This window comes from Ixodes scapularis, unplaced genomic scaffold (genome assembly GCF_016920785.2).
Source record: "Ixodes scapularis isolate PalLabHiFi unplaced genomic scaffold, ASM1692078v2 PGA_scaffold5__190_contigs__length_132052651, whole genome shotgun sequence".
In the NCBI taxonomy this organism is placed as follows: Eukaryota; Metazoa; Arthropoda; class Arachnida; order Ixodida; family Ixodidae; genus Ixodes; species Ixodes scapularis.
This window is the reverse complement of record NW_024609880.1, coordinates 108,804,679-108,828,704: the sequence shown is the minus strand read 5'-3', so window position 1 is coordinate 108,828,704 and position 24,026 is coordinate 108,804,679. Positions and strand designations below refer to the sequence as shown.

General features: G+C 43.2%; 1 protein-coding gene across 1 annotated transcript; it reads right to left on the bottom strand.

Moving 5' to 3' along the window:
• Positions 1-2,725: 2,725 nt before the first annotated feature.
• Positions 2,726-23,361, bottom strand: LOC120842735. The gene is made up of 5 exons (XM_040213908.1): positions 23,242-23,361; positions 15,296-15,453; positions 15,126-15,220; positions 8,806-8,889; positions 2,726-2,883 (listed from the first exon to the last, which is right to left on the bottom strand). The coding sequence occupies exons 1-5, from the start codon at positions 23,359-23,361 to the stop codon at positions 2,726-2,728; spliced, it is 615 nt and encodes a 204-aa protein (XP_040069842.1).
• Positions 23,362-24,026: the final 665 nt, after the last annotated feature.

Sequence of the window (24,026 nt, the reverse complement as noted above, 5' to 3'; positions counted from 1 at the left end):
GGTTCAAATCCTGTCGACTGCGCAAACATTTTTTTTTCTTTTTTAAGAAGACAGATGGGATGGCAATCGATGTGAGGACGGACGCCGGACGGAGAAGGCTAGACCCTAAGGACCTTCGCCCCTAAAAAGGTTGCGTTTGTGTTTCACGTTCTTATAATCGAACTTCTCTGGAGTGTGTTGTTGATATTGGGCGCTATCGGGCAGAAAACCATAGCGAGCAAATTTCTCCCGTGGAAGCGTCTGATGAGATAGTGACACATTCACCCACATTGTTTTCCGGCGTGATTGTCGACAACGCCACAGGCCGCCATAGGGTACGTTGTTTCACTTTTTAATGCATATTTGCATTAAGGCCAGTCGGCTTGTACATTAATATGAATTTAAACTGTGATTGAATTGCCTTTCACCTGAACATGTGGAGATTTATTCGTCAAAACCTCCTGACGAGCACCTGCCTGGATTAGGCAGGTGCTCGTCACAGAGCATTCGCTAAGTCGAATATTTAGGGCTTGTCTATATTACGAAGGTATTTGCCTCTGTAAAGTTCACTTCACTTGTTGGGTGAGAAGTGCAGCAGACTGGACGATTAGGAACTGCAAGCTGGTTTTAGAGATCGTCGGCGGTTATTTCGAACTGGTATTGTTTTTATAATTACTGTAGTAGTGCGGTAGTTTTACAGCAGCCACTATACATTTACACACATTTTTAAATGTGGTGTTCGAAAGGAAGGTATAGCAGGCAAGTCCCTTTTCTGTAGAATTTTTTGTTTTCAAATTTAAGTTAGTTACTGATAGAGTTACTGCAGATTCTATTGGTATGGTATTTGGAGTGTGCTCCAAACTTATACTTCGAGCCTGCTAAATCACTGATTTATTTACTTGCACACTTGAGCATTTGTTAAAATATTTATTTCATAAAAATGAGCCCGATAGAGTTACCCAGGTGGTGTCCCCAGTGACAATTATCGTAAGGCACGCGAGCAGATATTTTTCTTTGTAAATAGCTATTTGCAACGTGAACGATTGAAAGCGTCACAGTGGCCGGCCTTCCACGATTGGCCGAATTATGACGTCGCCAAAGGATTTCTCATCGTCGGAAATAAGAGTAATGCAAGGACTAAATTGTGACTCTTTTAGCAGTGTTGGTTTAAGAGTGCCATCATTTCAAGCTTCCACTATGCTAATTACAAACACCGAAGATCTTGTCGGTCGCAAGGTAATGATGTCAGCAGAGGGAACCAATGGAGGGCGCCATTAAAACATCTCTCCGCAAATATTTCGTGGCAGGTAAAGACTTTAGGGGAAGCTACTCCCATTTATTTATACCTTAACAAATCAAACGCTGGAGACGAGGTCACCTCCCCTCCAGCGTTCCCTCTGCTCAAGTAGAAATTGGTAAGAGGAGCTTCCCCTAAACTCGTAACCTGTCACTGACTATAGTATAGGATTTGAACATCAATATTTCCTTCAACTCAACATTAAACTTAAGATATAGTTGTCTACGCCACGGGTGGCCAAAGATACATATGCAAAAAGGTACAAACATATTTTAATATTTCAATATTTTTTTTAAAGGTCACCTTGCAGGTCGCTCTTGAGGTCCGCCTAGAGGACACCTCAAGGATGACGTCTAGGACGACGTCGATGGCGACGTCTTAGAGGACGACTTCAAAAGCGTCTAGAACGACCTCCGAGACGACCTCTAGTGCGACCTCAAGGACAACCTCTAGGACGACCTTAAGGAAGACCTGAATGACGACCTCGAGTGCTACGTCCTAAGGGACGACGTCAAAGAATATGTCTAGGATAAGCTCGAAGAGACCCTCTAGGGTGATTTCAAGGACGATTTCTAGGACGACCTCAAGAATGACGTTTACGGCGACGTCGAGGACAGCGTCTGGGACGACCTCTAGTAGGACCTCTAGAATGACGTCGAGGTTGACGTCAAAGTCGTCAGGTCCTTCGAAGAGGGTGCGGAGGTGAAGGAATTACCTACTGCCACTCGCTCAGCATATGCGCGGCGCAATGGGGTACAAGCACAGAGAGCAGAAATGGTCTACTGTGCATAACTTCTGCGCATGAGGAGGCTAGAAAGGTCCACGAAAGCGGATAGGGGGGGGGGGGTGGTAGCTAAAGAATGCTATCGCGTTAAGATATTTTAAAGGAACTATAAGACACATGATAAAGCTTGTAACCAGGCGAGCTGGTTTAGGTTGAACATTGTTAAGACCGAGACGAGCGGAATGAATGGGGACAGTACAGGACATACATCTCATACTCAGCTAACAACTTTTACTGAGAACATCGCTTATATATGTCTTTTCCCGCACCGATATCCGGACAACTGCGCACGTCCCATGGCCGACCGTTATACTATTCCTACACAAAACCGCCCACAGAGCCCAAACACACCTCGATAGGACGTTCAAGTGACCTTAAAAGAACAATGGCAACGAAAGCCCCAAGGGACCAGCCCTGAACCCAGAACAACTGGTTCTCACACAAGACAGACGAATCGGTATTATAACACGGCCCCTTTAAACACAGAATTATATTGGATCAAATAACGATTCATAACGACTGTTTTATAAGCGTATGTGTAAGCACTTTATTTTATCGCCCATAATTATTCTTAAAAGAAAAAGAGTGTCAGCAGCCAGGAGGTAATGTTGTGGTTGTAACTTCTTCCGTCGGTTCTCACTGGGACCACTCTCCTGAACTTCTTTCTATTGGGCCTTAACGTTCTTCTTGCACCACGGGTGATACACTTGCTGCGTGTAGGATGAATCACCTTTCCCGCATGCATTACCATATATTTTCTTGCAGTTTTCAGGGACACCAGCATCAACTGCGTTGTTGTGAAGATAGAGCTCACAGGCGCGCCCTATAAAGAAAATTAGTACTGTTATGCTTACTAACAACACCGCTGGAAAGGAACTTGCCATTTATGAGTGGACAAGCATTAAGTTGTTCTTTACAGCATGCCTATAAAATTACACTGGTTTAACACATGGAAGTCTGTAATGTATACACTGCAACTTTACGTTTTCAAGAAGGAGAAGGTATTGCCGCCGAGGTGGAAACAGTGCATAATTGAAGGGAGGAGATAACATAATTAAACTAGTCTTTAAAAATGCGTTAAGATTTTTAGTATTTTATTATCCCACAGTTGAATTTGTATCGCTTACCTTGACGCTAGAGGTTTAGTTTAGCGCCTGACATTCAAGAAATTTTATTTTAAAACCCAGAGTCTTAACTCGGCGCAAATATACAGGTGTTTTTGGAAACGCAGGCGAAATCGCTCCTGCTAAAACTGCGCATCGCGCAGAAAAAGGTGAATGTCGTAGTGGTCTGTTCTAGATTGGGCCAAAAAGCCGATTGAGCAATATTACTAGCGTTCAGTATAATTACGTAATAATTTACCTTTTAGTATCCTAATTCTCAATCATTAACTTTAAAGCTATGGTTTCAATTAGAATCTTAATGCACAGCATTGAAAACTACTAAATCCACCAACATTATAATTATATAAGGTACGCGCGGCATTTTACGGTGTTCCAAAAAATTATTCATATGGTCGCATTTCAAAATTGATATATTTTATCGAAGTGCATTTCCGGCGCCAGCAATCCCGCTCCCTGAGCCCAAAACGCGCAACGTACGTGCGCCGTCACGCATCGCACGTACAAGAGTATAGATAAGAAAGCCTCCAGACGGTCAGATTTGGTTTGCCTGTTTGACGTCGGTGCCAGTGTGTCGACTCACCGCTGCGTGAGACGCGTGGCAGCGCAAGAACGTTGTGCGTTTTGACTAAGGGGAGCGGAATGCTGGCGCGGAGATGTGCTCCGATAGAAAACCAAAACCTAGAAACGCGTCCAAATTGAGCATTATTTCGGAATGCCATAAATGATACTGTGCGTGTCTTATATTATTGTAATGTGGGTGAATTTAGTGTTTCTGGATGCTTCGCACCACGTTTCTGATTATAACCACACCTTTAAAATTATTAATTAAGCATTTAATTTCTGAGAAGTAATTCTTTATTTATTCTTCATTTATCATTGTCTTGCAGCGCCATCAGGCATTATCGAAATGGCCGAATAAACTTGAAAAAAAAAACATTTCTGAATTCGCTGCACACACAATAACACTGGGCAAGGCATTCCACTCCTTAATTGTTTTAACAAAAAGCAACTTTTGCCCAATTCCGCCCTGGTGCGGTATTCTCTAACCTTAAGAATGTGGTCTTTCCTTTTTTAGATATAATTTGGTGGTAACATGTAAAATGAGCTATTAATGCCAGTTTTATTGTTATGGATGTTGTATAAAAACTTCAAGCGCAAATTTCTTCGTCTTAATGCCAATGTTGACCATCCCAGTTCTTTTTTCATGTCGGTTACACTCTGAAAACGGCCGTACCGCACCAAAACAAAACGAGCGGCACAACTCTGAATTCTTTCTAAAGCAGCAATGTGGTTCTGCTGAGAAGGATCCCAAACGGTGCAGGCGTACTCAAGCACTGGGCGTACATAAGACAGATAGGCCAGCTCTTTGATTCCCTTAAATTTTGCTTTTTTTAAAATCAAAGCGCTCTGCGGGCCCTCATAACAACGTCGTTAATGTGTGCGTTCCAGGTGCAGTCAGCTGACAGAGTGACGCCAAGATATTTAACTGTTTGCTTTTTGTTACGGTTTAATTATTCAGTTGGTAACATGCTTCAACTTTTGGTTTTGCGGGTAAAACTAACATGGGCACATTTTTAACGTTTAAATTCCACTTTTTACACCATTGCTCTATTCGACTAAGATCAGATCGTGTATAAACAACACAATCATCTGCAAACAATCGTACCTGGGAATTTGCACCGTCATTATTATCATTAAAACTATTAGAAACAATAATGGACCCAAAACAAACCCACGGGATAATTTGATTGTAGTTAGCATTGATGTAAATTTACTATCGATAGTGTTATCGATAGTTTCTTCACTATCGATAGTTCATTCGACTATCGATAGCACTCTCCATAGTCGACTATTGATAGTCTATTATCGATAGTGCTATCGATAGTCGGCTATCATGAAAATCGATAGCATACTATCGATAGTTGGCTATCGCGAAATTGTTTATCGTCGAATACCAATAAAATAGCGATACCCAACTAACGTAATGCTATTGATGGGTTTTTATTCGATGACGGACGAAGAATGTCCGGGAAATGTCGTGTAGCTCGGAGAAAATGCAACTGCAATAGGGACTTCATCATAATTATCGAGGAACGATATTAACCTATTGAAAACAATCACAAAATGGTAGTAACTCTTTTTAGAAACTATTTACAATATTTTATTAGATTAGAAATTCTATACTATTGAAAAATTATGAATAAAAAATATCAACTTGATAGGCTGTTGGAGAAGTTTGTTTTTTGCTGTTTAGAGTGCTATCCGGGGTGTTCCCTGTGCTTTTTATGAGCTCAATCAGAAAAATGAATATTTCTGTAGCCTCTGATGCGTAAACTATGTATGTGTTGTATAAATCCCGAAACCTGCTTGAATATAAAGCTAACGATGGGGATCAAATGTACAGTGCAGGGTCATAACTTTACCCGCATGAAAAGAAAAGTATGGCGTTTCTTTTGAAACAACGAAGTTTCAAGAACGAAAAAAGCATTATTTTCTTTCGGATTTACAATATTCATTGAACTGAAATAATGCCTCATTTACAACAATATTGTTACTTGAATCACAAAAATAAATTTCGTTTTTATAATTTAGTTTTGATTCAGTTAACGTCGTGTTCCCAAACATACAGTATTTAAGAATTCGAGAAAATAAAAGCATCAATTACAATGTTTTCTTGGTATAAGCATTTTCTCTGGCATGTTCAAATTGAATTCAGTGCCACAAAAGTTCTGTTACATTAATTTAAACAGATATATTTATTTAGAGGTTAGGGGACGGCCTCTGTATTTTAATTTTTTTTTATACCAACAGCTAGGTAAACATTTTCCCAGCCATCGTTATTAAACTCTGCCAAAATATAACCGAAAAACAAGTGACAATATATCATGAAACACAAGCCTAAATGCTTTCATCAACGGCTAATTTTAGATTTTCGGGAATTCCTTGTAAATAGTCATTAGTAGAGAACAAAATCCCAAGCAGAGTGTTCGTCTTAACCTGTCGTTGGTTAGGGCTATGAAAAGAAATGTGTGTCAATTGCATAGTAAAAAAAAAGCATCAGCCTGAAACCGATTTGTGAAAACCCTGATGCTAAATCTCCGCAGCGAGTGCTCTGCAGGACAAAAAAAATATACTGAATATACTGAAGAGTTTTACAAAGACGGACATACTTCAGTGTGAAACCTTATATTTGAACCCCATGAATACACAAAATATCTGCGCAGGAAAACTAGCAAACAGCCATTTCTGTTTTATTTCTACATTAATTGCACGAGAATGAAAGTCTATGTTTTCTCTCCCTTCAATTTCATGTTTTTCCAAACCATGCCTTGTCTGTCCACACATATCCGTCGTCATTACCTTTTTGGGTAGTGCTTGAATTATATCTAACCTCGACAGATTTTTGAAAATTTACTTTCGATAGTTCCTACACTCGACTAAAAGCCAACTATTGATAGTAGAATCAATAGTACTATCGAATTGCCCCATTGCTAGTAATATCGATAGTCCACTATCGATATTTTTTGACACAATAGATAGTTTTGAAAAACCTAACGATATTTTCAATGTTTAATTTTTTTCATAGTGTTGCTTCACAAGTAGTTGGTCAACAGCTAAAGTGGCAGTTGACTAACGCAAATGCTGTTCAACGATGGCATCAGTGGCCCATCAAATGCTCCAAATGCGCCTGAGAAAAACAAAGATTTCTTCAAGTTTTCTTTAAATTGGGGATAATGGGCTTCAATTTTATATCATATGATTTTCAGATTTTTTCGGTTCCAGGCAGGCAGTGCAATCTACCCGGTGGCTGTCAGCTCAAGCCTACTTGGTCGTGTGGTGACCAGCAACGTGGGATTGCAAGTCACTTCGAAGTCGCGTCGCCTGGTAAGGCAGTCCTGGTTGCATTCTGCATGTACTTGAGCTTTAAGTTTGAATACTATCACAAATTCAGGCGCACACTCGTTGCGCTTGAGTATTTTATTGGACTGAAACACCCAAAACTGGGAATCGCTCCGCATCACTTTCAAACCGAAAAGAGATGCTAAAATTATTGCATTGTTGAATGACTTCTTAGACAGCTTTAGGATTTTTTATTTAGTCTGTTTAATATTTTTTTTCGAGTTTGTCTGCCAGTGAGTTCTGCATTTTTTCATTGGTATTGGGCTTCAGTTATGGTTGCGCGCGGATGAATATATTATTTGTTTACGCACCATGGTGCCATAGGAGAAGAGAAAACCTTAATCAGCGCTCGATGCCACTTTTATTAATGAAGGAGCGATTAGCTGAGGACCACGTTGCGGTATCATCCGATCCGTGGTCGAACGTGGAAATACAATAAAATTTTGTTGCTCTAGAAATTAATTCGAAAGGGGCAACTAAGACATCATTCTTTTGTTTCAATGGTAAACCGTAACACTGCCATACGAATTTGTCGGGGCATGGGCCGAGTCAAGCCACATTTTTGGGGGCTTTTTGTTTTTTCGAACATCAAGTAACTTGGCCAATATAAAATCAAATTTTATTTTATTTGAGTTGGATGCATGATTTTTGCGAGAAAGATATACGTTTCGCTGAGATTTGGGGAGCATGGCAACCTAACTTGTGTTACTATTACGACAACATTTTTGTTTCCCCGCATGCAGCCTAAGCTCGCGGAACGCAGACGGAACAGACGAAGGCGTACAATGCCTCCAAGCTCTAATAGTCTTCGTCGGTTGTTTCCGCCTAATCCTAAACTAATAAAATAATCTTCCAGACAAGCGTCCAAAAATAATCTGAGAAAAATGCGGGAATGTGTCCTTTAATTTTTTGATGAAGAAATGACTCTTTCGTGACTAGCCCAGTCCGAACCGTTAAGAAGCAGCACCCGCAGTGCCGCCTGGAATTGTAAAATATCCACATTTTAGTTTTAATTCAGCTGCGAAATCTCCTTGAAGCCTTCAGGCGTTAAGAAGGACAAATATTTTTATATCCAAGATAACATTTCATCAAGTGTAGATTATCCATTGAAAATAAAAGTTTAGATGTTGAGTGCGAATATTCAAAAACTTATTTCCAAGATCAGTCCATTACTGCAAGGACCACATTGGACGTCCTGCAGAGCTCTTTGACCAGGCATCGGGCATCGAGATGTGCCTGATCATACATTAATCAGCCGTCGGTTGGCCGTTCATGTGTGTGGTGCTCAGGTGTCTACCAGAATACGTCGTCACAAAAAACTTCTGATTCAACGCTCTACCCATTTCAATAAAACTGCTACATTTTTTTAGTGTTATTATCTCTTATTTTATGATGTACTTCTCGTTTTGCAACATTATTTTATGTATATTATACTTTTGTGAAATACTTGTGCTTTGGAACACCGTTTCTAATATATGTGGGAAAAACTGTTATTTTAAAGACCGCCCGTATTAATGTCTCCTGGGCGATCTAGGTAATATATAAATAAAGAACAAAAATATTTAATAAATAAATAAATAGCATTGATGGAGCGACCAATTTGGATGTTTTAGGGCGCTTAAGATGCCGAACGCACCATAATGTTTCTAGTTTTTTTTTCGATTTACGTATATATTTTTTAAAGCTGAGGAAACTAAGGAAAAGAAACCATTCCCACTTACCATTGTTTACATCCAGAACTCTTAGAATATCGCATTTGTCAGAGTCAGTGTAAATCAACTGGAATCTTTTTCCACTTGTGGCATCTTAAAACAAAAAAAGATTTCCAATTAACTACGCCTGTGAAATTCTTCGGGAAGCATGATGATACCACTCAGGGACGGAATATATCGCTTGTAACTATAAAAAAATATATTCGTTTATATTTTTTCTTTTGCAATAAGCTATTTATTTAGTCCCTCTCAAATGGGCACTTTCCATCTGGTCTAGACATTTATTGATAATAACTTTATTTCACTTTTTATAATACTTGACAGTCTTAACGCAACTCGACACTCTTCCAAAGAGAACGTTGACACTTTTTTGTAATTATTTGGCGTGGCATGATAGGCTCTGGCGAATTGGGAAATTAGGTGCTCCCGGAATACAATCTTTGAGAAACGTCATTGAAAACCGCATATTTTTACGTTCCTTTAAAATTTGTGCAGCTCAAATGATTTCATGCCCATAAAGGAACAAATCGTATGTTACAACATATCGTGTTATCAGTGAAGAATCTGGTTTAGTCGTGCTACTTTTTATATTTAAAAAAGCTTATATACAAGCATCAAATTAAAATATCTGTCACGAACACTTTAGTCGTGACCTCCCTTGTCTGAAATGAGGTTTCTGCTAATTTGTCTTTTTAACTCTTTCAGCCGATCGGCGTTTTGCGTGCGGCTTGTTGAGGTATGCACGCCTCCATTAAAAACAGTGAAAAGTGCTTAGTAATAATATTGTTACGCTTTATTCTCAGCGTATCTCGCCCCTGCTGTTCTCTTTTATCCTTCTAATCCGAACATCACTTCTTCTCCTGTCACACTATACGCTCTCAAAAATTAAGGGCAGTAAGTTCAGTTCAAGCTGAGCAGACCTCGTACCGAGCAAGGCGGTTTCTGTGTGCCACGAGCATGCGCGAACAAGCATTGCGTTGCACGCGGTGTACCACATCGTTCAAGCGCGTGACGACAATGAATGGTCCTTGCCAGTTACTCTGTAGTTTGGGCGAAAGCCCCCGTCTTCGCAGAGGGTTGTAAAGCCACACTTTGTGTCCCGGTTGAAACATTTCTTGCGTAGTGTGCTCGTCGTATCGTGCATTCATTCGCTGGAAAGCGATAGACAGGCGCCCTTGAACAAAGTCGTATGTCCGCTCGAGACGCATCATCTGGTCACCAACATAAGACCCGGGGTCAGAGGAACGGTCTGGTGTTCTTGAGAAAGCGAGGTCGCACGGCATGCGAATTTCCCGTCCGAAAAGAATCATGGCGGGTGTGTACCCGGTGACTTCGTGAACTGCGGTTCGATAGGAGTAGAGGAGCAGAAGGACAAAGCAGTCCCAGTCGTCTTGATGGTTGTTGACAAACATCGCCAAAGTCTGCACTATGGTGCGATTAAAACTCTCCACGAGGCCATTGGACTGTGGATGCAGCGGCGTCGTTCTTGTTTTGGTGATGTTGAACAGTCGACAGACATCTTGAAAGACCTGTGACTCGAAATTTCGTCCTTGGTCTGAATGTAATGATAAGGGTGCGCCGTACCGGGATATCCAGTGGGCTACCAAAGCGTCTGCCACGACAGGGGCGGCTTGGTCAGGAATAGCGATGGCCTCTGGCCATTTTGAGAAATAGTCTACTATGACAAGGAGAAACCTGTTGCCAGTTTGTGTTCGTGGTAGAGGACAGAGAGCGTCTATGGCGACCCGTTCAAATGGTGCTCCACTGACGCGTTCTTGCAACACCGCCTGTACGTTTTTTTGTGTGGGCCCTTACGCGAAGCGCACAGGTCGCACTGACGGCACCACAACTTGACATCGTTGTGGCACTGCAACCAGTAGAAACGCTCACGTGTCTTCTGAAGGGTACGGTTGACGCCAAAATGGCCTCCTTCGGGACTGCTGTGAAGCTGTCGAAATATCTGGGCGCGGAATTCGGGTGATGCAACTAGTTGCCACACGACGCGGTCACCAGTGGGTGTTTCCCAGCGTCGGTACAGAAGCCCGTCACGTAACTCTAGTGTGTCCCACTGGGCCCAATAGCTTAATGCTGCTGGAGATAGGTGGGATATCTCAGTACGTTGTGGCCGACGGCCGTTTCGTTTCCACTGGATGCACAGGCTGACATCAGGGTCACGTGACTGGGCCTCTTGTATTTCTTGCGGTGACCACATGCTGTTGTAGATGGTGAAAGGGCAGAGGGTGTGACTCAGGCCCGAATTACGGCGAATCATGCTCATGCACTGTCGACAGGAACCCTCACTACATGGACGCCTAGAGAGGGCGTCGGCGTTGCTATGGTGTGATCCCGCACGATGTTTAATCTCGAAGTCGTACTGCTGGAGATGTTATATCCAGCGGGCAAACTGACCTTCTCGTTCTTTAAAACCAAGAAGCCATGTCAACGCTGCGTTGTCTGTGCGGATTATAAACTTTCTGCCACACAAATAGTGATTGAAATGGGAAAGAGCCTTGACAATAGCGAGACGTTCACGTCTTGTGGTGCAATAGTTTCGTTCTGGCCTTGTGAAGGCTTTGCTGTAGTAGCCAATTACTCGTTCATGGCCTTCCTGTTGTTGAGACAGTATTGCACCTGCCGCGGTATTGCTCGCATCTGTGTCCAGAATGAACAGCGCGTTGTCTCTTTAATAAGCCAGCGCTGGGGCGACGTTAGCGCACACTTTAGTGCGTCAAAGGAGTCTTGGCATTCAGTAGACCATTTGAATACCTTGGACTTCTCGGTCAGGGCATATAGAGGCTTGGCGACTCGTGAAAAACCAGGGACGAAGCGCCGGTAGTACGTCGCCAGGCCAAGGAAGCTCAGCACGTCAGCACCTGATGCTGGAGTTTACCAGTCGGTGATTGCTGATAACTTCAGTGGATCAGGAGAGACGCCACTGGTTGCAATAACGTGTCCTAGATATCGGGCTTCCAGAGCAAAAAGGGTGCATTTTTTAGGGGTCAACTTCAGGTTTGCGTCTTGAAGTCTCTTGAGCACCAAATCGAGATTAGTCAGGTGTTCGGTGAAGGTCTTTCCAAGGACAACAATGTCTTCTAAATACACAAGGCAAGCGGGCCAGCTTAGTCCCTCAAGGACTTCTTTCATTAGACGTTGGAATGTTGCGGGAGCGTTGCATAGCCCAAAGGGCATGACTGTGAGTTGATAGAGGGCGTTGCCGGTGTTGAAGGCTGTTTGTTCGCGGTCTGATGAATGTACGGGAACTTGTCAGTAGCCGCTCTTGAAATCAAGGGTGGAGAACCAAGTAGATCCCGCGAGCGCGTCTAGGATATCATCTGTCCGTGGTAGTGGAAAATAATCTTTCTTTGTGATGTTATTTAGCTTCCTATAATCGACGCAAAATCGAGTGGATCCATCCTTTTTTTACAAGGGTGACCGGCGAGGTCCAAGGTTCATAGGCTGGCTAAATAACACCTTTTCTGAGCATTTGTTCAACGAGGTAATTCACATGTGAACGCTTCGCCAGTGGTAGTCTGCGAGGCGCTTGCCGAATGGGGTCTGCATCACCGATTATGATACGGTGCGTAGCCAAACTGGTATTTCCTAAGTCAGTGTCGCTACTGCTGAATACAGCCGAAAAAGGTGAAAGTAAACTCTGCAGTTGAACAGCGTCATTCTCTTGAAGGTGAGGGGCCGTGGCAGCATAGAGAGGTATAACGTGAGTTTTCAGACCACTAGAACACGGTGTTAGCGAGTTTAATGGCAGCCCATTCGCATAGCACACTGATACAGTCGCCGAGCCGAGATGAAATGCCTGTGCCCCAACGTGAAGGGTCCCTTGAGCAAAGCGAGCACGCATTTGTGGGTCTTTAAGAAATCCATTCCTAGTATGCAATCTTCAGTTACTTCTGCTATGACCACAGGTAGTGTCGTCTGCAGGCCACCAACTTGGAAGGGAACATTGGCTTGTCCTGAAACTGCAAGGGTAGCGCCAGTTGCAGTTCGAAGACTGGAATCAGGTCCCGCAGACATGGCTGAGAGGTGTAACTGGTCGAAGGATGTGGGTCGGACGACTGAGTTTGTCGCTCCGGTGTCTATTAGTGCACGCACAGGGACGGCATTCATTGTACCTTGGAGGTAGATGGATGAGGGTGAAGCTACCGAGGAAGTAAAAGTAATTTTTTTTCGTGACGCTCCCTGAGCACCCGTCGGTCGGGCATCTGGGGGTCTAAGGGGACATTGCATCTTGCTGTGTCCTTCTTGTCGGCAGTTCCAGCAGATCATCTTTGGTAGGACTGAGGCGGGTGCTGCAGGTGGATTCCTCGTAGCCAATCGTGACGCATTACGGGCGGCCTCCACTTCTAGCGCATGAATGTGGGCGGCTCGAAGTGTTTGAGGACGAGAAAGGCGAACGGCATCTTGAATCTCAATTGACGCAATTGCATCAAAAAAAGTCGCAGTGCCAGCGGCATCTGCAGTCTCTTCAGGCGAACCCACGAACGACAAGCGTGTAAGACGCTCGATGTCGTCAGCGAGCTGAGACAACGTCTCACCCGAATTTTGTCGCCGGTGGCGCAGTTGGGTGTGGTGTCGGTAGCGTTGATGCCCATCACCGAAGCGTTCCTCCAACGCTTGGACTAGAGAGGTGTACGACGTACGAGATTCTGGCGACATGTGGTGAAGGACTTGTAATGCTGGCCCTCTGAGATTTACTGCAAGTACCTGTGCTTTTTGCTCGTCGGTCCATCGATTGGCGGCAGCGAGGATCTGAAATTGTGTCGCGTAGGCGGACCAGGTGTCGGTGCCGTCAAATTGTGGCGCCCGTAGCTTGAGATACGTAGCAGACGGATCGATGGTCGGTTGAGCCGTGGGTGGAAGCTCATTTTCACCGGTTGGTAGGGAGCTTGGTTGTGCCAACGCTCGAAAGCTTTCGACGATTGCGACTGATGTTCTCTCGAAGGAGCTTGAAATGGCCTCCAGGAGAGCCGCATCGCGTTGCCTGAGCTCTTGGGCAGCCCTCTGGTGGTGGACATCCAGCAGAGCTGCAATTGCGGTCGAGGCATCGGCTTGACTGTTAGGCTCAACGGGATCACGAACTGATCGGGGGGAGATGGATCCTCCTCCAGGTTGCGGAAGCCCATCCGCAGGTTGTCGAGGAGGGTTCATGCTTGCCGGAAGACGGTGTCCCGAACGGGATCCCACTTCTGACACCAGTTGCTACGCTTTATTCTCAGCGTATCTCGCCCCTGCTGTTGTCTTCTATCCTCCTAATCCGAACATCACTTCTTCTTCTGTCACAATACTATTGAAGTATAACTAAAGCTACTGGGGCCTCTTTCAAATTGCTTAAATATTTTTCTAATCAAGATTTAATTCGCTCCTATTATGATAGTAGAAAAAATTGTGATTCAACATGGGCTGTAGAGTCATAAATGCTCAGTACAGCTGACACTAAGGAGCGGTGGGAAAGGCACGAGGCACAGGCCTTGTCACGCGAGGAATGCTGCTTCCAAAATATCTGCCAAATATCAGCTTATTTGATCCAATCTACTTCTCCTAGCAGTGACTGACACCAACGTAACTCTAAACATGGATAGGTTTTGGAACGACAAGGTAAAAACGTTTAGTCTGGAGAGACATTGAGAAAGTCATAAAACTAAAAACTTATATTGTTGCCTTCTAGTGCTGCTCCCTAACGTTCTTCAGAATACTGTTCGGCCTTTACTAATTCAATTTGTAATTCAGTTACTCGGGGTCGAATGTGGCTCTACACCAAATCCTATGATATTAAACTTACGTGTGCCTGTCTTGCCTGTGCACGCACTATTTTTTTCTATATTATTTGGTATAATTATCATTGTAAAGAGTCCCCGAGGAAGATAAACTTCACTTAAAAATAAATTGACTTCCTCCTGAAATAATGCGCCACTGGCGCACTGTAGGCGTCTGGTGGCTGGTGAAAAAATTAGCCTGGTCCGGGATTAAACCCCGGAATCTCTCCAAGGCTAGCGGAGCCCTTTATCTACTGAGCTAGCCAGGAGCTGGTAGTTAGTAGAGCAAACAGATGTTAACAGTTGTCACTAATTTTGATCCTAGCCACCGCAAGGGTAAGAGCAGTTTTGTAAATCAACGGTGGCGCCGCAAAGCTTCTAATCAGCTAGTCATCATTCGATGCTTCATAAAAAAATTTACTTTGGCGTTGTGCCCGCAATTTAAGGCATGCGATTAGTCCTTAGGATCAGAAGCTACTATAAAATATTAAAATATCATAAAAAATACTTATTTTACGTAAGCGAGCATCTGATGAAAACTGGGTTGTACTATTTTCTTACCTTTATGTGGGCTTATACGCATTGCGTTGTTATTTTGTCGTTCGGTGGCATACATCTTTGTTTTATAAGGAGTCGCATAAAGTGTCGCCGTTTGTCTAAAGAGAATGCACACAGTGGTCAATGTCTGAAAAATTACCTCACATATTATATCAAATGCTTAACTAGCTTACTTTGTGTTATGTTCTTGTGTTCCCAATCTATATTCCTGGACAAATTCGTAATCACTTCCATTTGGTTGATTTTCGTTCACTTTCACATACACACAAGTGTGCTCCGTTGTATATGTTCGATAGTACAACCAAGATTCTCGATCGGGGTTATTCAGAAACTGAAATTTTAAAAAGGTCAATCTTATACGTGTAGTCAACAGATTATGATATATACTTTTGAGAACGATTTATATCACCACCTAATGCCGCGTGCATGGTCGAGAGGGAACGCTTCTCCATACTTCTAGGAGATTCGTGTTTACTCTCCACCCGCACGTACATTCACCGAAAATGTCGCGGATAGAAAAGGATCGTCAAACGTAAAACTCCAAATAAAGGTTTAACCGGTGAACTTGTGCAAGAAATATATTAAAGAGCGCCGAGAAAGCAGCAGCGAACTTTGGGGTGTCGGCGTGACAGCTGGATAGCGCGTGAGTCCGAGAGTGAGTCGTCAAGACCACGCTGGGCTTTTTATCTACTGCACTTTACTATGGACGCTCTGCTCTTGTGTCCATATGCATTACTGATGGACACAAGAGCCGAGGGCCGTAAAATCTATTTCTCATTGGATGGAACGGTCCCGCTCTGCTTAGAAATCTATGAAGAGGGTATCACCTCCAAGGGAACGTGCAAAGAGCAGCTAGGCCACGCCGTTGCGAACCAGCAGCGCCGGAAACGCGCTGAAGAACTGCTCCAGGCGAAAGATCAAGGACCAAATGAAAGCTTCCTCTGGTTCGTCGAAGACGTCCTCCGACTGTTCGACCGCGCAGATCCCCTTGCGCAGGAAAAGACGAAGAATTTTAACATCCTCATGGGAGGAGTAAAACAAAGCACCTTTGGGGGCTTCGTACGGAACCCGCCTGCGACCATTGAGGCCTTCGTGAAAAAGGCCACAAGCATCGAGCGGGCCCTCTAAGCGCGAGCCACCCATTACCAGTGACTGCCCAACGTTGCTGCCCCCGCATTGACTAGCCTCAATGCTGGCACCGGCCTCTTTCCGCGAGGTCACCTATAAGGAGCTCAGGAGCTCCTTATAGGTGACCTATAAGCGAGCAATGCCAGCGAGCCTTTTAACTGCAGACACCATCAACGCTGTAACAGTACTTGATGAAGCCCCTGCGATAACGTTCCCCGCGATTTCCAGGAGGTCCCCCTAGTTCCTCGCCAGTACCAGGCGCCGACTCGACGGGACACGGTCAGGCAACATTATGTTCAACACCAAGACGACCCGGCCCAGTACGCCCACCTGAACTACCTGCACCGATAAAGGCCGACGTGCAGCGAACGGCCGCCCGTTGGCCGCTGTGCTGCCACTGCGGGGATGCCGATCACATATACCGCCTTTGTCTCTACCTGCAACTAGGGCTACGGCTACGCGGCATTACTAATAGTCGAGACGAGGCAAGAAAAACCCGAGCGAGTGATCGCCTACGCTAGCCACACCCTTTGGGACGCGGAGCAAAATTACTCGACGACGGATAAGGAATGTCATACCGTTGTCTGGCCGGTAACTAAATACCGACAGTATTTGTACGGAACCCGTTTCGAGCGGTCAAAGGCACTATGTTGCCGGCTCGACAACATTAAAGATCCATCAGGGCGCCTCGCTCATTGAAACCTACGGTCGCAAGAGTCCGACGTGACCGTCTTAGAGTGAGGCAGAAAGGACTGCGAACCCGACTGCCTGTCCAGAGCCCCGTTGAGTCAGCTCCTACCTGCACCGACGGCGACGACGAGAGCTTTCTGGGAGCAGGAACGTCAATGGCATGGCGAAACTCCAGCGCGACGGTCCTGTACTGCGGACTCTGAAAGAGGACTTGGAAGGACGAGGGTGTACAGTTATCCGTGTCTTCTCAAGACCATTGTCAACCTTCGCCATTCAACAAGGTGTCATCTACAAGAATAATTTTAGATACAGCAACTCGACGCGGCTCTTGGCGATCTCTTCCGGTCTTCAAGAAAAGATCTTCCAAGCCTGTCATGACGACCTGACATCCGGACGTCACGGTTACAGTAGGACCCTGGCCCGATTTCGTGAGAAGTACTACTGGCCTAATCTTCCGAAGACAGTTCGCCAGTACACAAGACTGTGCCATGAGTGCCAACGCCGCAAGAAACCTCCAAAGAAGATATCAGGACCCTAGAACTGATTGCGACTCCTACTGCTCCGTTTCAGCAGGTCGAAACGGACCTACCAGGACCATTCCTATCGTCGGTGTCGGGGAACCGTTGGATAGTCGCCTATCCGGTATGCCTACACAAAGGCCCATAATTTTTTTTTTTATTTCGGGTAGTGGCGGCGGCAGCAGGATACATTAGCTAATCTGAGCACTTCGACTGTTTTAGTGTCTTTTTGAATCCGCGCTGGACTCGGCCATACTCGGTGCTTTGAACCAAGCTGTCGGTGCTGTGGCGATTGCTCTCGCCAGCGTTCTGCTGCTTTTTCGTTGGCGGGCCTACCCTGCTGCTCTGGAAACCTTGAAACTGCATTAGACTCGGCCGGCACAGGCGCAGTTCTGGGCATCGAAAGCATATAAGCAGAGTGCTTCCATCCGGAAGTCATTTGGCAGCGGCGACGGGAACTGAACAACCTGGCTAATTTGAGCACATCCAATGTTTAAGGTCGGTAGACATTACTTTCTTTATTTTCTGACGTTACCCAAGTTCCCACCGCCACCGCTGAGGCTGCAACTGCCACTGCCGCCTTGTTATTGCCGTGTTTCCGTGATTTGTGAAATGTTCAGTGTATATTAGGCATGTCAGTCGCCCATTATGGAAGAGGGTTAGGGGTCCATAGAGTCTATGAAGTGTGCGAGCACGTACAATTTCGGAAAATGTGCGGCCATAAATGAGAATTCGTACAAAGGAAAAAGAGATCCAGAAAAAGACCTGCCAGGGTCCAACGTGTGAGAGTGGTTCCTCGCGTGCTAGCTGCGGTGAGGACAACCAGGCTGAACTTAGTATTGCGTTTGTTCGAGCGTGGATCAACCTGAATCTGGAATGTCTGCCACTTCTAAACGCAAAAGTAGAGAGCGTGGAACATTCTCTCCGGTACATGTCGATGCAGTTCGATGACTTCGAGAAAAAAATCAAACGCCAAAAAAAGAGATATTAAAGAACTAAAAAAGAGACTGACAGAACTAGGGGAAAAAGATAAGGCGTACAGAATAATGCAAGATCAACTCCTGGAGGAAGTGAAGGAACTGGAATTTCTGAGTAGGCGACTGAACCTCGAAAATTCACGGGACCCCTGCGGTGCAGGGCGAGTAGCTGATGATCTCATTACACCAAGTTGCTAACAACCTCAAGGTCCCCGAACTAGCACAGAACAATATCGTGTCTGTTCACAGGCTGCCCGCGGGGCAAGATAACGTCCCCGGAAATATTGTTCACTTTGCGAGGCAACAAGGCACGGACGCGTAGCCAAAGAAAGGGAATACTCTAAAGAACAGTATGCTACATATTGTTATACAAGAAAATGTAGAAGGGACGGCAAATATCTTTTACAATAAGCGAACAATCAGGCAAAAAAAAAAAAGGACATGCGTTTGCATGGCACACAGGCGGAAAAGCTCCTGTGCGAAGGACTGCAGGGGCACGAGTGATTCATATAAAAAACGACGCCGATCGATATTTCCCATCTTTAGGTAAGACTCTGAGAGGAAAGCGCCTTCAAAGGCTTGACGCCTTCTGTCTCAGTCCCAAGTTGCTATCGCTCTGCATGACTTTCCGTGCTATATATTGTACACAAAGAACCCGTTTGTTTATCTTTTGTTCGCTTGAACGTTCGGTAAGCCAAAGAAACATATGACAGTTTGTATGTACTGTTTGGTCGCCTTGGTTTTTCTTTCTCGGTTATCATGTTCTCGGAAAGTTGGCATAGAGATTAATTTTGCATTTTTACTTTGCCAGAATATCAAAATTGCTCACTCTGCCGTAATAAAAAAAGAGGTGGTGGCGAGACGCGTCATCGCTTGCACGAAATGACTACAAATGCGAACTAGTATTGTAATTTACTCAAGTTATGGGTAATTTTGAGTTTCTGTGTTTGCGCTGTGGCACATATATCGTTGCTGTGGTTTATCGTCCATCACCTGGAATCGGGAATAATTTGTTAAACTTCTTTAACGGCTTACTAAACTTTTTAGTAGAAAACAAGTATATTATTTTTCTTCGCGGAGACTTCAATATAACATGCTAGGAAAATACAACTTATAAAAAAGCGCTTGATTCAAGCATTGCCGTTAACGGTTTTAAAATAACGGCAATTTCAGCAGCAAGAATTACATCCACAACGGCTACACTTATTTATTTTTTCTTAGCAACCACGATGCGTCCCCCATCACCCCTAACGCTATTAGCACCGATATCAGTGATAATCTCCCGATATTTATGTTAATAAACACACCTCATAAACTTAAGAAAGGTTCAGCGCAGCGTACTTTTCAAATTCAAAACATAACAAACACTGCATCAGAATACTCTGGGCGTCTTTAAATGTAATTGACTAGAACCAAATTTCTTTGCAAACAAACGCGGACGTTAGGTATGAAGACTTTCTACAGGCATTTCAAAATTTGTGCGAGGAGAGTTTTTCACACGGGGCCGCCAAGCAGTGGAAAAGAATTCGCAAGCCTCGGATGAAAAGTGAGCTTTTGAACAAAATAGACGAAAAAAAAGTCTGCTTTAGAATTTTTTGAAAAGGAGAAACCCAGAGGATTTATAGAGTTTTAAAACGTATCGACATAAGCGTGTTGATATGTAGAAACGTGCGAAGTCCACCTATAATATAAACCTCTTCAAGCAAGAAGATAACAAGGAAGCAGGAGTATTCTGGAAACAAAGTAATAGCGTAACGAATCCATATACGCAGGAACATAATTTAGATTAAGTAACTTGCAAAAGAGGTACACTTTTTGGGTGTTCTTTGTAGAATGCGTCTAATAATTACTTCGTTAGCATAGCAGGTGACGCTGCGGTGTTTGGAAATAGGTTGGTCCACTTAGTTATATCAAAGGTTATTATACAGTCTTTCTCTTTACATCCGACAGATGACGTATATATTTAACGTGTCCATTTCAACTGGCTGTTTTCCAAACACTATGCGGGTTGCGAAAGTTGTGCTTATCTTAAAGGCGGCGATAAGAAGATAATTAAAAATGATAGACCGATTTTCTTATTATAGATTTTTTTCGAAAGTCGGGAAAAGGAAATGCACCACAGATTTTCTTCTTATCTAGAAAAAGAACGCCTACACTTTAATTTTCAACGGGGTCTTTGGAACAAGCGTTCAACTGAAACAGCGTTGATAATGCAAAAAGAAGAAATATTAAAATATATAAGAAAAAAAGAGCTTATTTTAGGTGTGAACGTTGACATTTCTTAGCTCTTTGTTTTAATTAATCGTAACATACTATAAAAAACGTTACAGCACTATGATATCCTCGGAACTGGACTTAAACTGTTTTAATCATATTTGCAATATCGAACGCAGTTAGCTAGCCTAAATAAGTATAATTTAGCAACCAAAAAAAGTCGACTGGAGTCAACCAAAAAAGTGTACTTGGGTCGCTGTTATTTATAATTTTTATAAAAGATATCAAACAATGTGCACCAAACGTTAGGCATATTTCATATGCGGGCAGTACCTCTCGTTTTCTTAAGCGCCAAGCGACTTCTAAGATCAAAATTACGGCGGCATTTGTTCTCGAAAAACAACACTTATGAACGCAAGTCAATGGACTAAAAATAAACACAGACAAAACTAAATGCATACTGTTTAGGTCACGGAATCGTAAAATTTCGTGGCCTTTAAGTATCACGATGAATTCATCTTCTTTAGAGATTGCAAAAACCGTTAAGATTCTTGGTGTCATTTTACTGAATCACATTCTTGAACTGAACACTTTCAATGTATCCCCCCAAACGTTTGCAAAGCAATTGCAATTATATCTAAAACTCAATTTATGTTTCCCGCGCGAGTGAAGTTCCTCTTTTATTATTTCTTTGATTTTCACTCATTACGTGTACTGTCAACTGGTCTGGGGAAGATCAACGAAACAAAATTTAACATCACTACTTCTAACACAGAAGGTATTTTTCACAATTGAAAATCTTCTTTTTTTTTAATCCTTCTGAGGAGCTTTTTTGAAAACAGATTGTGATAATTAATCATTTGTACAACTATCGTTTGATGGGAGTCTACAGTACGGTAGTAAGACAAAATAACAACTTTTTTCTTTCCGTGCTGTCGGGCTTGGTGAGAACAATCCGGACGCATGAAAGAAGACATAGCCAGAACTGGTGTGTGAATACTCACCGCACTAATTATAGAATAACCTCTTTAAGATATAGGCCAGCGTTGTTTTAAATAAGGTCGAAAGTGAAAATATTGGCATTACTAAAAAATCAAGGGACGTATGTTACATGATATGTTATTAGAAACAATGGTTACAACATTTTTTGTAGCTAATCGATGTAATAAGGTGAAGTATCTTGTTTTTTACGCTTGTGTTGTCTAAAAGGTTTCAGCTGTTTGTCTGCCACAGAGGGTAGGGCCTCGCCAAGCTGCAAGTCACGCAGCATTTCCCCCTATTTCCTTTTTTGTACATAAAGGAAAAGAAAGAGATTATTATTATTATTATTTATTATTTATTATCTGGTACTGCTGCAGAAGTCGCCAATGTTTTTCGTGTAGGCCATCTTTTTCCGACACGGTGCTCCCGAAATTCCTAACTAGCTCGGTGTCAACATTGATGGCCCAGCTGACTGAAGAGATTCTTCGGCTAAGCCAAAGTAGCCATCGGTACGAACCACTCCGTACCATCCGCTGACCAACGGTTACAGTACGACTCAACGTACAGCTTCACCCATTCTGACGAGCAGTTTCACCCACCCTGGACGGCCATGCTCGAGGGCATGACGGCAAAAGGGATCGATCGACGCACCGGGGGAGCAGTCTTCCGTAAAAGGGAGAAGTAAAACTCATCGACGGCTTTCTTGAAGACAGCAAATTCAACATCAATTCCCGTGATCCTTAACTCTTTTCTGACTAAGGGAAATGTAGCCATCTTCAAGGGATCCGTTTAAACACTTTTATTTTCCTAACTGACTTAAGTATGGAGACTACAGCAGATCAAAATATGCAAATTTAGTCGTTTTTTTTTTTTAAAGAGGCTATACATTGTAACGCTAGAACCAAGTGTTTGTTTTCTTGTGAATACCAGGCGAAACACCCGAGTTAAAAGGTAGCTTTCGTAGATCACTTCTTTAGCTCCGAATCTCGCAGCAGAGGTAGACACTGCTACTGAGGATGCGCACCGCTAGGAATTTGTCTGCACAATTCGAGGGGTCATTTTTGGATGCCATAAGCTAGCGGAATGGAGTGTGTGGTTGCAGCTTTCGGTGCCTTGTCAGCTTGCAGGTGAACGGCGTACACCTACACTGTTTCTCTTAAATTTGAGATTTTGTTTTTAGAAAGACCACCATAAGTCGGGCGCATGAGAAAGGAAAATTAGTGTAGCAGAACCTTTTTCACAAAATAGCAAAATTGCTTCTATTATTTTCTGGATTAATTTACGTAAAACGTAACGTGAAACTAATTTGTAACGTAACAAGTGAAGTAATCCGTTATTTTTTTGGGCGAAAGTAATTTTTAACGGTAATCCATTATATTTTAGGCTCGGTAATTTGTAATTGTAACCCATTAAAATTTTCAAGTAACGAGCACAAATTTAATATATAGTAATTATATTTGTTCTTTCCCATTTTAATCATACTGAAATTCATCAGTTCATATAAACTCTTTTCAGAATGATATGTGGCAGAATGTACTTGACTATCTCACTTGAGTGATATGGCTTACTAAATATCGCAAAAACATCACGTCAAATTAAATTCGAACTTGCCTTTTGCATGTCTTGATATTGCCAATAATTGTCTTCCTCGTCAAGTAGTATTTCTCCAGGTTTCGCATCGACAAGTATTGCTAAGAAGCACAACAAAAAGGAACAAGGCATCAGCTTCATCTTAAAGCAGCAACTATACAAGTACTCTTGTAACTTCAAGTCGGAGCTTTTATAGTCGGAAAAAATTAATTTTTGACATTACATATGTTTAACCTTTCACTGCTTTGAGCGAAGGAGATCCACAAGCAATTGTTTGTTATGGCCTTTGCGTCATCAGGCATTTAAACATTGTTCATAAGGCCTGTCAAAAGCGTCGAAGCTCCTGTCATTTTATGCTTTTATTTATTGATGAAAATGGACAATAGGCTGATCTCACCAGCCAGTTTGACTACGCCACCTCTGCTGCAATATATCGAGGGAACTTTAGTCTTTCTGCACGTGCGACAACCTTGCTGGAGCTCTGCACGTGTAGACCACGAGCAGCCCCACGAGACTTCTCGTACACTGCCATATGCCTCTTTTGAACTAAAGTTAGGGCGGCTTCAGGCATGCGCCGAATGCTTAGTGAGATCGGACTATTATGACGTCTTACTCAAGCGTCTTATAGTTCACGTTGTTCGACTTCAGTTAGGGGCAGGATTTTGTTTTGTGCCAGGAATAGTTTAGACTATTGCAAAAAGCTGAAAACGTAAATAAGAGAAACACGTGTTTAGTACGCGTTTCACAAAACACCGTCGTGATTTTCTGTCCCCTAATGCGAAGCAGCATTAGCAGAGTTCTGGCAG